We start from the raw sequence: 12,673 nt of genomic DNA, 5'->3' as shown, positions 1-12,673 counted from the left end.
GAGTTTTCTAAAAGCTTGGTTGTGTCAGGAGATGGATTCTTGGCTGTAATGGTGTATAACATGTTATGATACCTTCTACCTTCTACCTGTGGCAATTGATTTAGCAATTCATGAAGCTCTTCAATTTCCTTTGGTATTAAAGTTTAGAGTGGAAGAAAAGAGAAAGTGGAATGCCTCCCCTTCCCAGCACTGACTATTTAACCACTTCACTGGGCTTCACCATTGAAGACCCACCTGGGCCTCATTTGCTTGTTTTCCCTGAAACAAGTCTACAGTATTGGGTACAGGGAAGGAAAGACAGGAAGAGAAATCAGGAGCAGGAAGGAAAGAGAACAGAGGAAGACCAAATAATTTCTGAAGTTACCTCCAACTGCAAAATTCTGAATTTAACCCAGTGTTTCTTCTTTTATGGCCTACATTTGACCTGCTTATGCAGTTAGAGAAACTTACACTTGCTTGAATGACATCTCCTCTTAGTCTAGCTGTGAAGCACAGCTGCCTCTCTCATACCAACCTGCTACTCCAAACCACCGTTACTCTCTCAAACTCTCTAACCATTGCCACGTTTTCCTCTGCTTCGCATGGCCTCATTTCTGCTTTATATTGAAGTAATCAGGCAGGAGCTCAACTTCTCTGCAGCCCCTCATTCCTTGCAAATCTCCTCCTTCTCTCTCTGTCAGAGAAGAGGTATCTCAACTTCTCTACAAATGGGTTCTTCCTGCTTTGGTTTCTTAACCTCTAACTTGCTCTTAACTGTAGCATCTCCAAAGCTACTCACCCTAGAAGCTTTTTTTTTTTTTTTTGCTTTTCAATACTATTTTATTGTTCCTAGAAGTTTCTTTAGATGACCTTACCTCTTCTCATAGTTTTAAAACTACCAACAGCTTGCTGCCACCTACCAATTTTGTATCTTGAGTCTAAATTTACCTCCTGAGTTCTCAACTTTTTTGGACATCGTCGCTTGGGTTTCCATGGGCACATCAAATGCAGGAGGTTAACACATCTTCTATTGCCCAAATGTGTCTCACCTTGTGTATTCCAGTATTGGTTAATGGCATTGTCACCCCCTCAACCTAGTGGGTGATCCACTCATTATCATCCTCTGATGTAGGAGAAAATACCCAGTTTTTCCTTATACCTAGTTCTTTATATCCCTGGGTCAATAGATCCTATTTTTCCTATCTCAGTATTTCTTCTGTATATTCCCTTATTCACCATCCCCTCTGCCATTGCCTTAGTTCAGTACATCATTCCTTGCCTAGTCTTCTAACTGGCCTTTCTACCCTCAGTTTCTCCAATTTCCTGCTCTTCCTTTATATCACCACAAGTTGGATTATGTTTCTTGTCTGCTTAAAACCTCTCAGTGGTTAACCTTTGCATTTGGAATAAAGTTCAACACCCTTGGCATCAGGCTCCTGATTGATCCTTTCCCACGTTTTCTTCCTCCTTTCTCACAAGCATTTTCCTATGTATCCTGACTTGTCCTTGACCCAGCCTTACTGAAATTCTTAGAGTTCACGACCAGCCAGTGCTGTTCATGCATATGCCTTCTCTGTCTGCTCTGCTTTGTGAAGTTCTGCTCACTCTTCAACATCAGTTATGCTTAAACCCTGTGTAATTTGTCTACAAAGAGTGTTATCATTATTATTTTTCCCACATCAGCCTGTCGGAGCTGGCACATTCCTCTACTCTTGAGATGATCCTTGGGTGGTGTTATTACTTGGTCATGCTCAACTTAGGATAATTTAGTTTTATCCTCAGACCAGTGTCTTCCCAAATAATCAAGGATGGTATAACACTTTTATTGTAAATTTAGATCTAGTACAATTAGAATAAAAGTGCTGAATTATTCTAATGGAAGGTGAAAATTGCCACTTCATTTACTGCAGGTATAAAGAGAAGGACAAGTAGAAAAGCATTTCGTTTGCTTGTTTATATAGAACTTACTAAAAATTAATATGAGATAATTTATATCAAAAGAGCCATTGAGTGCTCTGACTGTATGCATTAATTAGTTACAATTGCAATGTACTTTTTTCTGTTTTCAGCAAAACCCATTTCTTGACTGCTCAATACTTTGAGAGGCTTATAAGGAGAGATAAAGCTTTCCTAACACAATATGAAAGACATTCTTAAAAAGGTTAACAAAGAAAAGTTATGATTATAATACAGAGAGTATGTTGAAATTGATTATAGGACTTTGCAGTAAAAATCAGAAGTGGTTCAAAAATTTTAGAGATGTCTTTTGTTTCTATTTCATTTTCTTCTTTTTCTTGTCATTTTCTATTTTTAAAGGAAAGAACATCAGAAGAATAGAACTATAAAACGATAAAAATTTCAAAGACTTTTTCTTTTTCTGCCTTTTTTTTTTTCCTGTGATGGAAAATATTTCTTTGTAGCTGCAATTTCACTCTTATCCCTTGTGTTCTCTCTGTTAACTTATTTTCATAAAGTGGCCATTACTACTATGTCAGCCAACACCAGAAGAGGTGACCACCAATATGTCCCTTATTAGTCATTATGTGGAAATGCTAAAATACCTCATGCCTGGACTCTCACTGCTATACTCTTCTCAAATCCCTTTTACTTTTTATCTACCAATAGTATTAGCCATAAAAACATTCCAGCCAGTTGCACAGGTTCAGAGAACAAAATTAGCAAATGCTTGGATATTGTGGCCAACAGAACACACAGCCAGTGAATGGCCATTTAACTGTCCACACATATTAAACGGGACCACCTGAATAGATGAATTTGCCTCAAGATGAAGAAAATGATTCCACCAGGTTCCTTTGGTGATTTATTTTCTTTAGAGTCCTTGAGAACAAACTGAAGCAGAGAGTTGACTTTCTGGAGAATGAATCACTTACAAGATAGTTATAATTTATATACTTAATAATAAACATGGGTAGGTATACCCATTCCCTAACCCTCTTGTCAAAAAAGGCTAAAAAAAAAGTTGTTTTTTAATATTATGGAATATAAAATACATACACAAAGTATACAAAATAAAAATGTGCAGCTTAATTAATGAACACAAAGCATATACCTGTGTAACATCACTTTGATCAAGGATGCCAGCACCCCAATCACTATCTCTTCCTTCTCTGTTTCCCCATAAGTACTCATTATGCCGACTAATAGCCTTCTACAAGTGGGGTTCTACTTGTTTTCAGTGGAGTTACATCAGAGGAAGCAGAGGCATGGCACTGGGAGTTGCGAGATGGGGAGGAATCTGAGGGAGGGTACCGGGAGAGGGTGGTGGCATTGTAACATATGATATCGTTGCCTGGAAATTTTACGGTTTCTCCCACAGGCCCTTATGTCAAAATACCATCTAGAGCCTGTTGTAATATCTGCCATGCAGATTGCTCTTTGTGAAAGTTGGAATTATTTAGATCCTCTAGAGTGCAGTAAATTCTGAATGATTCTTCAAAAGTGACTCTCTAGGTGATATATATCTCATGCACAGTAGTAACTTGTTTCCACACAATTCCAGGACGTTAGCTTATTGCCAGTGGGTGGACAATCTCAATGAGACCCGGAAGATGCTCTCTCTTAGTGGTGGTGGTCCCTTCAGTAACCTGCTGAGGTGGGTCGTGTGCCACATAACGAAAGGAATTGTGAAACGCGAGATGCACGGCCATGGCATTGGCCGCTTCTCCGAGGAAGAGATTTACAGGCTGATGGAGAAGGACATGCGGTCATTAGCAGGGCTTTTGGGTAATGTACCACACCTTCTGTTCTTTATTTTATATCCTGACTTTCTGCATGATTAGTAAAACTCTGTTGGTCATTACCATTTAAAGTTTTTTTGGGGTTGATTTCTTTGCTTTCACATATAGGTAGTAGTGCCACCATTTTAACCAAACCCTCTTAATTTTCAGGAGCATGTGTCTCTCTTCTTCATGTTTTGCATGTGACTGTTTCTAGTGTGTTAGGCCCCATGTGAAGAGACTATAGAACATAGTGTGCCATCACTCCCCAGCTGTAAGTGATGCTGGCATTTCTGAATATGTTGTGAGAGAGGGGTTATGTTGAGCAAGAAAATTCTTCTGCTTATAAACAGGTTAGGGTTATAAGGCTACTGTGGGCATATTTGCGGAGAAGATGGGACTGTGTACCTGTCGACATCAAGCTATGTTTGAGAGAGATGCTGCTGGTTCTGATCCATCTCACGTGCATATGCAGCGGGGGCCATTTTCTTGCCTTTTCATTTCCATTTGTGATCTTAGGCTTCTTCTTACTAGCAGGTTATAACACTGTCTGCATTTGGATTTACCGTACACATTGGGATTAATTATGTTTGGGAAACCCCTCAAAGAGAACCCCAGAGCAGCAGACATCCATGGGCTGGTGAGGATGGCTGAAAGTAGAATGACACACTGTTGTCCATCTGGTTGTTTGGAGGTGGCCTGGGCTGATGTTGTTCTGTGCTGAGACTTAGCTATGATAATTCAAAAACAGATCATTTGAATTTAGGAACTACTGTGTGTGAAATGATAGCCTCTTATGGGGGACAACTAACGTACAGAGTACCATGTCCTCTATATGACGGCAAATAAAGATCTAAGACCTACTCCTTTATCACTGCTAATGTTAACTGAGGAAGGTGGGTTTTCATTGGCGGTCACTTGGTGGCAGTTACTTGCAGACTCACTTTCACCCCCATTCCGGAGCACATTAGGTGACTTACCTCCTCTAAGAAATGAGGTTTGAAATTTGTTTTATTGAAGCCCACCTGGTTCTCTAGGAACTGGGGGCCATGCTGCATGTAACCTGCCTCCTCAGGGTGAAGGAAAGATATAATGGCATTTTGTACTATAACCATAGTGGCAGAAATGGACAGACAGTGATGGATATGTTTTAGAGAATTGACAAAATTTAATAATTTGATGTGTGTGTGTAAAGATGATGAGGGGGCAGGGGTTAGAAATGACAAAGTTCTTGACATGAAGACATGGTGGGTGGAACAGCCATTCACAGAGTTGGGAAGCAGTGGAGGAGAGGGGAAAATAATGAATTTTAGTTGTGGTTATACTGAGTTTTAGATCCCTGTGAGAGAAATACATGAGTGGAGGTACAGTATATGATAAAGCAGCCTTTCAAATCAGTGGAGAAGAGACAAGTGAATTCAGTAAGTGGTGTTGGGACAGCTGGCTAACCATTTGGAGAAAGATAAGTATAATGTTGACTTCATAGCATACATCTGACTAAATTCCAAATGAATTAATTAAACATTGAGATGTAAAATTAAAACATAAGGTTACCAGGAAACTTATATAATCTTGAACTTGGGGAAGTTTTTCTGAACATGGTACCACAGGGAGAAACTATAAAAGTTGCATAGTTTGATTACAGGAAAAAAAGAAAATAAAACAGACTTCCTATATGTCAAAAGTCATCAGAAATAAAATTAAAAATGAAAATAGCTGGATAAATATTTGTGACAGATATGACAAACATGTTGTTGTTGTTATTTGCCGTCGAGTCGGCCCCGACTCATAGCGACCCCTTCTTGGGTTTCCGAGGCAGTATCACTACGGAAGTAGGATTGCCCAACCTTCCTTCCAAGGAGTGGCTGGTGGGTTTGAACCGCCAGCCTTCTGGTTAGCAGTCAAGTGCCTTAGGCACTATGCTACCAGAGCTCCCATGACAAACATGACAGCTGAATTAATATTAACTCAGTACATAAAGAACTTCTATGAATCAATGAGAAAAGTGAATGCCTGAAGGAGAAAATTGGGCAAAAGACATGAAAAAGCAGTTCACAAAAATGATGAATGATGAATAAATAGATGAAAAAATGTTAAACCTATTTAGTAATCAGAGAAATGCAGGTTAAAAAGTGAGGCACCACTCTGTTAATCACATTGGCAAAGTTTTTTTATTAAATAATTTGAAGTATCAGAAGGAGCCAGTAACATGTTCTGCTAGTAGAAACATAAATTAATACATACTTTCTGAAGATGAGTTTTACAGTTTCAAAATTTACAAAATTTTATATTTATTAAACAGTTCCACTTTTAACATTTTTCCTAAGAAAAATATTGCATAGATTTCTCTGTTGTTATTTTTGTTACGGGCCGTCAAGTCTGACCCGACTCATAGCGACCCCTCTTTTGGTTTCTGAGGCAGTATAACTATGGAAGTAGATTGCCCAACCTTCCTTCCAAGGAGTGGCTGGTGCGTTTGAACCACCAGCCTTCTGGTAAGCAGTCAAGTGGCACTATGCTACCAGAGCTCCTATAGCTTTCTCTAGAGGAAAGAATACAATACTGAAACATTGAAATTGTATAGATATTAATAGTATGGTTCTTTGTCTCTGATTTTTTGTTTGAAACTTAAGTTACTTTGGCCGTTTGTTGCACTCTATCTCCTCTGTCCCTCACCTCCTTGTATCATTAGCTTTCCTGTCTTCCAGTTTAACCATGGTAGAATACATATATAAATTGGTGTATCTTTAGGTGACCAGTGTGAATCATTTGTGAGTAATGTGCATTTATATCTAGGCATGGTTGATAATGTATTTCATCAGTCCTCCTTGGTCACAAATACAACTAAAGAAGTTATCAATATTGCAAGGGATGCTTTAAAGACCTGAGAATGTAGGTGCCTGGAGAATGGGCCCCATGGACTCAGCTGTGTAAGACCATGTGGGAGAGTTAAAGATTTTTTTTGTTTGTTTTTTAATGGGACATAGTTAAGTGACAATAGGGAGGAAGTTGAGACACTTAAGTCATTATTTTCTTCCGTATAAGTAAATTGAAGTCCAAACTAGGTAAGAAGATAACAAGAGAACATTTTAACAAATAAACTAGTTATTTGACCATTTATTTTGTATCTGTTATGCATGTACCAGGTGTTGTGCTAGGTTCTTGAGAAATAAAGATGAATAAAATTTGTCCCTGCTTCCAAGAAGCTTATTGCCCAGTAGTGCTCATATTTCTAGGACTAACCAAATTATGTCCTAGGAAGTAGAAAATTAAACATATGATACAGTTTTTTGATAAGGACAGCCTCTCAACTGCAGCACAGGCATGCTTCTCTTTGGCCTCAGCCTTTGCCCTGCTTGGGCAAATGTTACAAAGCTCTTTTAGGTTTGTAGATAGGTGCCCAGAGAGGCACCCCACTCCATCGGCAAGCCTTGTGCCTGAAGGTGCTCATCTTTCTTGCTCCATGGCCTGGGAAACCCACTGCTGTGTCTTAGGCTGTTTAGTTCTGCTACCTCTGTTGCCTGCATTTCTCTGTTGCTGTTTCTCACTGTCTCAGTGCAGGGATCTCAGGTCCAAGGGGACACACCACTCCTGGTTCTTCTTTCTTGATGGTACCGAGATTCCCCCTTTCCATGTCTGGGATGGGTCTTTTTAAGCCTAGAGAGATAACAGTACTGACCATTCCCACGTTAGGGTTCTATACACCTTATTTGCTCTGCAGCACCCCCATAAGTGAGCCATGTACCTTATTTACACTTATTAACAAGCATCAAATCCCTTTGGTAAGCCCAAGAACCTCATATTTGCAGAGCCCCATTCAGTCATCTTGTGGGAGTCACAGAGACCCTGGCTGGAAGAGTCATTTTAAGGAATTCACCGTACTACAATATTCTTAGTGGCAAGATGTCTTATTTTCAGGGGGAACTTTATGGATCCATATGGTTCCACCAAGGTTCTTTGAGTGCTGTGGTGGAGAGGAGAAGGAGCTCTAGCAGACCAGATTCTCTCTATTCCTGCTTCGCCTGGAGCAGCTCCTCTTTCATCTGCTTATATATTGGGAATCTCTTGGGTTCTGTTTGACAGAGGGCTACATTTCTCAAAGAAAAAAGTTTAAAAACCCTAGGATTAGATTGTGGTGGGTTCGTGGCTGGTTGAGTAACTGTGACCTCACAATGTTGATTAATGGGCTGATATCAACTGGAAAAGAGGCATCTATGGACTCTGCTTTATGACCTTATCAGGTTTGGTACTTTTCTCAATGACCTGTTGACAACTTCAAAGGCATGTTTAATAATTTTGGAATGATACTAGATGGGCGAATACCTAAACATTTTAAGGGGAGAGTCAGGAATCAGAGGTTTCAACCTTAATAAGAGGAAACCTAACAGGAATAAATGTCAAATTCTGTATTTACGTCCAAAATCTAGTACAAAGTGAAAAGAAACATGTGAAAAGATTTAAGGATTTTAACTCATTTCAGTCTCAATGTGTGTCACCAATGTGATGGACTGCCACAGAAACTAATAAAAACCTACCCTGTATAAACAAAGCATAGAGCCTCAGCTTAAAAGTTGCTTCCTCAAATGGTTAGTGGTGATGGTTGAACACACATGATGTATATATTTGATGCATTGAACTATACATGCGAAGATTGTCAAAACAACAAGTGTTTTATTACCTATATATTTACCACACACACAAAAAATATATATTTAAAAAATGTTTCCTCAAAGAAACCTTTCTGGAACTCTCTTGCCGAGTGTGTCAGGCAAAATTGTTATGTACTTCCAGGCACCTGGGGCTTTCTTCATCAGAGTATTTCCCCGCACCTTCTTGCACAGGTTGGTTTGAACGTCTCCTCAGCTGGACTCTGTGCTCCTCAGGCGTACTCTGGAGGATTCATCTCTGGGCCTGGCAGAGTGCCTGGCACACGTTAGGCATCCAACAAATGTTTGCTGAACAAAGGAGTGTGATATTCTATTCTGAGATCCATCTTTTAAGAGGAAAATGCACAATCTAGTGTGTATCCAGAGGATGGTACTCAGAAAAGTGGTTGTTGTTGTTGTTGTTATGTGCCGTCGAGTCGGCCCCAACTCATAGCGACCCCTCCTTGGGTTTCCGAGGCAGTATCACTATGGAAGTAGGATTGCCCAACCTTCCTTCCGAATCTGGTGGGTTTGAACCGCCAGCCTTCTGGTTAGCAGTCAAGTGCTTTAGCCACTAGTGGTTAGTCTTAAAATAATTTCCTTTGAGGAGTTAGAAGATAGTGAGGATGGTTAGTCCCTGAGTGGTACAAGTGTTTAATGTGCTCAGGTATGAGCCTTCCTAGAAGTGCCTCAGAAGAGAGGATTGGTGATTGACTTCTGAAAAAAATCAGACATCGAAAACCCTATGGAGCACAGTTTTAGTCTGGAACACATGGAGTTGCGATGAGTCAGAGTTGATTTGGTGGCAACTTTTTTTTTTTTTTTTGAGGGGGGATGGGTAACTTGGAGAAGGAAAGATATAAGGGTCATATACTTATTTTTTTTCAAATACTAGAAGGGATAGTGACTTAGGTGTTGCTGCAGATGACTGGCATAATAGTGGAGGGGAGAAAAGGACAGAGAAGAGGGTGTGTGGGTATGTGAGGAAATGACAACAGACTACAACTCAAGATGAGATTGAATAACCACTATCATGATAGCTGAGGAGGGGTGTTTGAATAGGTGGTGAGATATTTAAAGAGAGATGATCTCTGAGCTGTTCCCTATTCTTATGGTTTCATGATTTTATATTCATTTTCTGGAGAGGAGAGCAGAAACATTTTTCCAAATCAGAAAACAAAATTGAGACCTGCAAAAACGGCAAGGAGGCCACATGTTCTGACCTCCTCTAATCCCACAAGAGGAAGACAGGATTACTAGCAGTAACCCAAGGCCTATTCCTACACGGCCAGACATGCTGCATCCCTCCAGCACTTTTTCCAACCGTTCCTCCCAAAGCACCCACCACCTCTCTCCTGGGTTCGATAATTCGCTGCAGTGGCCACACAGAGCTCACAGATTATGGGGTTTATTAGGGAAGCACCACAGGCTACAATTCAAGTTCAGAAAAAAATGCTCAGTCTCTCTCCCAGCCCACCGTCTCTCAGCCAAGTCTCTCACAGTCTGTCCTTCAGCAGTGCATGTCCCTTGGTGTCTCAGCAATGCGTGTCTCTTGCCTCTCTTTCCCAGCAGCACGTTTCTCTTTCAGTAGCACGTGTCCCTTTCAGCAGCACGTCTTCCTCAACCAGCAGTCAGAGAGTTCTGCCTCTGAGAGGCCTCCTTTTGAGCCCGGCATGGTGGTCAAAGTAGCCAATCATAGCATCAGAACTCTAAGCACTTGAGAGAGAGTGAGCACCTCCCAGAACATTGTTTTGTGCCACTCCCAACAGAAATACTCCAGGTGGACAACTTCAGCAATCAGGAGCTCCTCAGTTGCTCATAGTAAATTCCACCTTGGAGTTTACAAAGACTTATGGGTAGAAAAGCCACACTAAGTAATTTACTACACCACAAAACCAAAGTAGAGATCAGTTCATTCATGTTCTGGTTGCTGTCTTGGATTATATTTAAATTTAGGCTGTCGCTCAGAGTTTCTGGAGGCACAGTGCTTTAAATCATTCTGTGTATACTCTACATACCTTATAAAATGGTGTGAGTAATTAGTCCAAATGACTGGTATACCATGCTATCCTCAGCCTATATGACTGTGAGACCAGAAGCACTAGCTGGTGCCCAGCTACCACTGTCAACCACTCAGAGGAGGATCTATGTAGGAGATCCTGGATAGAGTGGGAAAACAATGTGGAACAAAACTCAAAATCATTTGAAAAAAAAAAAAATGGGGGACCAGGTTTGCTGGTCTGATAGTGCCTGAGAACCACTAACACTATGGCCCCTAGCTGCTGTTCAGGTCTGGAACTGAACCCACTCCTGTGGCTTCCAGCCAAACAAAAGACAGGCATATGAGTTGAACATTTACACTAGGTGGATACACTCCTTGGAGAGAACAATCATGGGCGAATAAAAGAGCTGTGTATGCACAGGGAGACAGTTCAGGGGGAAGGAATGCATGGAGGGAAGGACACAAGGAAGAGGTAACTATGGGGAGGAAGTGGGAGGGGAGCTGTTGCATTGTGGTAAATTGTGGTCAGAATCATGAGACAGGGTGTATGTGAACTGCTGTATGGAAAGTGAATTTGCTCTGTTAAATTTCACCCAAATCACAATAAAAAAAAAAGTGTGAGTAGTGGTAGCATTAAAAACTAACTTTAGAGGGGATAATGACCAGGGTCAACCCAAAGCTGATTCCTGTAGAGCAGAGGTCAGACACACCTCTACTCTTCAACCTTTTTTTACCAGTTCTGACACCAGCCATCTTTCCCAAGGCACTCCTACTTCTGTGTTTGATAATCTGTTGCAGTGGCAACACAATTCGGAGGCCATATTTGCAGTTAAGTGGTTTATTAAGGAACAGGGTACAATGCAGGATCAGGATCAGGGAGCGGGTAGGCAAAATCTCCCTTTTTCAGTGCAGGAGAGCTCTCAGCTCCTCTTGACCGTGCAGACCCCTCTCAACCTCCTCAGCATAGGCCTTCTCTTGAGCCCTGGAGGACAGGCTCCTTCGACCCTGCTGTTGCTACCGGCTCTGCCGCTAGGGCCCTTCTGGTCTTGTCACCATCTTCAGTGTTACAGCCTTTGACCCATGTTACAGCTCTTCTAGGAAGTTCCTCGCCTCCTGTCTTTCTCTGCTGCTGCTTTCTTCTCTCTTCCTCTGCTTCTCTTTCTGCTTCTGTCTGACTTAAAAACCTCTGTGGGGCTGCTGCTTATCAACTTTAAGTCATGGCCCCTATGGGGAAGAGCGGGCACAAACTGACCAGTCTTCTTTGGGTGGGCCACAGACACTTCATTTGCATAATAGGCTAGTCACCTCGTTTGCATAGTCTATTGACTAATCCCTGCAACTTGCATACCAGTCATAGGGCAGGCTGTAGCCCAGGACCAGACAAAAAGTATAACAACCTAGTTGTTTATAGTTTTCTCAGGAAATGTCAGTCAACCTAGACAAAAATAATAACCGTCTAGGGTAGAAAACTAGAGCAAAGGCAACTCCTCAGAGCTTCAGGTAAAAACGTCTCATGCTGTTTTTCCAAAGAACCAAGGCAAAAGGCCACAGAAAGGAATTCATTTCACCACACCCTTGATGCTAAAAAACCTGCTTTTTGAACAATAGTTGACTTCCAATAAACTTATAATGTTCTACTTTAGTAGCACAATTTTTTTTTTTTAATTGTGATTTGGGTGAAAGTGTACAGAGCAAATTCACTTTCTATACAGAAGCTTACATACACTTCGTCTCATGACATTGACCACCATTTACCACAATGCAACAGCTCCCCTCCCACTTCTTCCCCATGGTTACCTCTTCCCTGTGTCCTTCCCTCCATGCACTCCTGCCCCCTGAGCTGTCTCCCTGTGCGTACACAGCACTTATATTCTCCCATGATTGTTCTCTCCAAGGAGTGTATCCACCTAGTGTAAATGTTCAGCTCATATGCTTATCTTTTGTTTGACTGGAAGTCACAGGAGTGGGTTCTATTCCAGACCTGAAGGGCAGCTAGGGACCATAGTCTCAGTGGTTCCATCAGGCTCTATCAGACCAGCAAACCTGGTTCCTTTTTTTTTTTTTTTCCAGATGATTTTGAGTTTTGTTCCACATTGTTTTCCCACTCTATCCAGGATCTCCTACATAGATCTCCTCAGAGTGGTTGACAGTGGTAGTTGGGCACCATCTAGTTCTTCTGGTCTCATAGGCTGAGGATCACATGGTGTACCAGTTCTTTGGACTAATTGTTTCCTTGTATCTTTGATTTTCTTCATGCTTCTTTGCTCTGGATGAGGAGAGACCCATTGTTGTATCTAGGTGGCTGCTTG

The 12,673-nt window shown here is 41.2% G+C and overlaps 1 protein-coding gene across 1 annotated transcript in view; it reads left to right on the top strand.

Annotated features, from left to right (window-relative positions):
• FAXC (failed axon connections homolog, metaxin like GST domain containing) overlaps positions 1 to 12,673 on the top strand; it is a 69,950-nt gene that overhangs the window by 18,492 nt on the left and 38,785 nt on the right. The window contains exon 4 of the mRNA XM_007942258.2: positions 3,500 to 3,723. Within this exon, the coding sequence (XP_007940449.1) occupies positions 3,500 to 3,723 (224 nt within the window). The remainder of the gene's footprint in view (positions 1 to 3,499; positions 3,724 to 12,673) is intronic.

The sequence above is a fragment of the Orycteropus afer genome, unplaced genomic scaffold (genome assembly GCF_000298275.1).
Source record: "Orycteropus afer afer isolate SDZICR_OR568_19922 unplaced genomic scaffold, OryAfe1.0 scaffold00087, whole genome shotgun sequence".
In the NCBI taxonomy this organism is placed as follows: domain Eukaryota; kingdom Metazoa; phylum Chordata; class Mammalia; order Tubulidentata; family Orycteropodidae; genus Orycteropus; species Orycteropus afer.
Note: the sequence above shows the minus strand (reverse complement) of the source record. Positions and strands in the feature narration are given on the sequence as shown.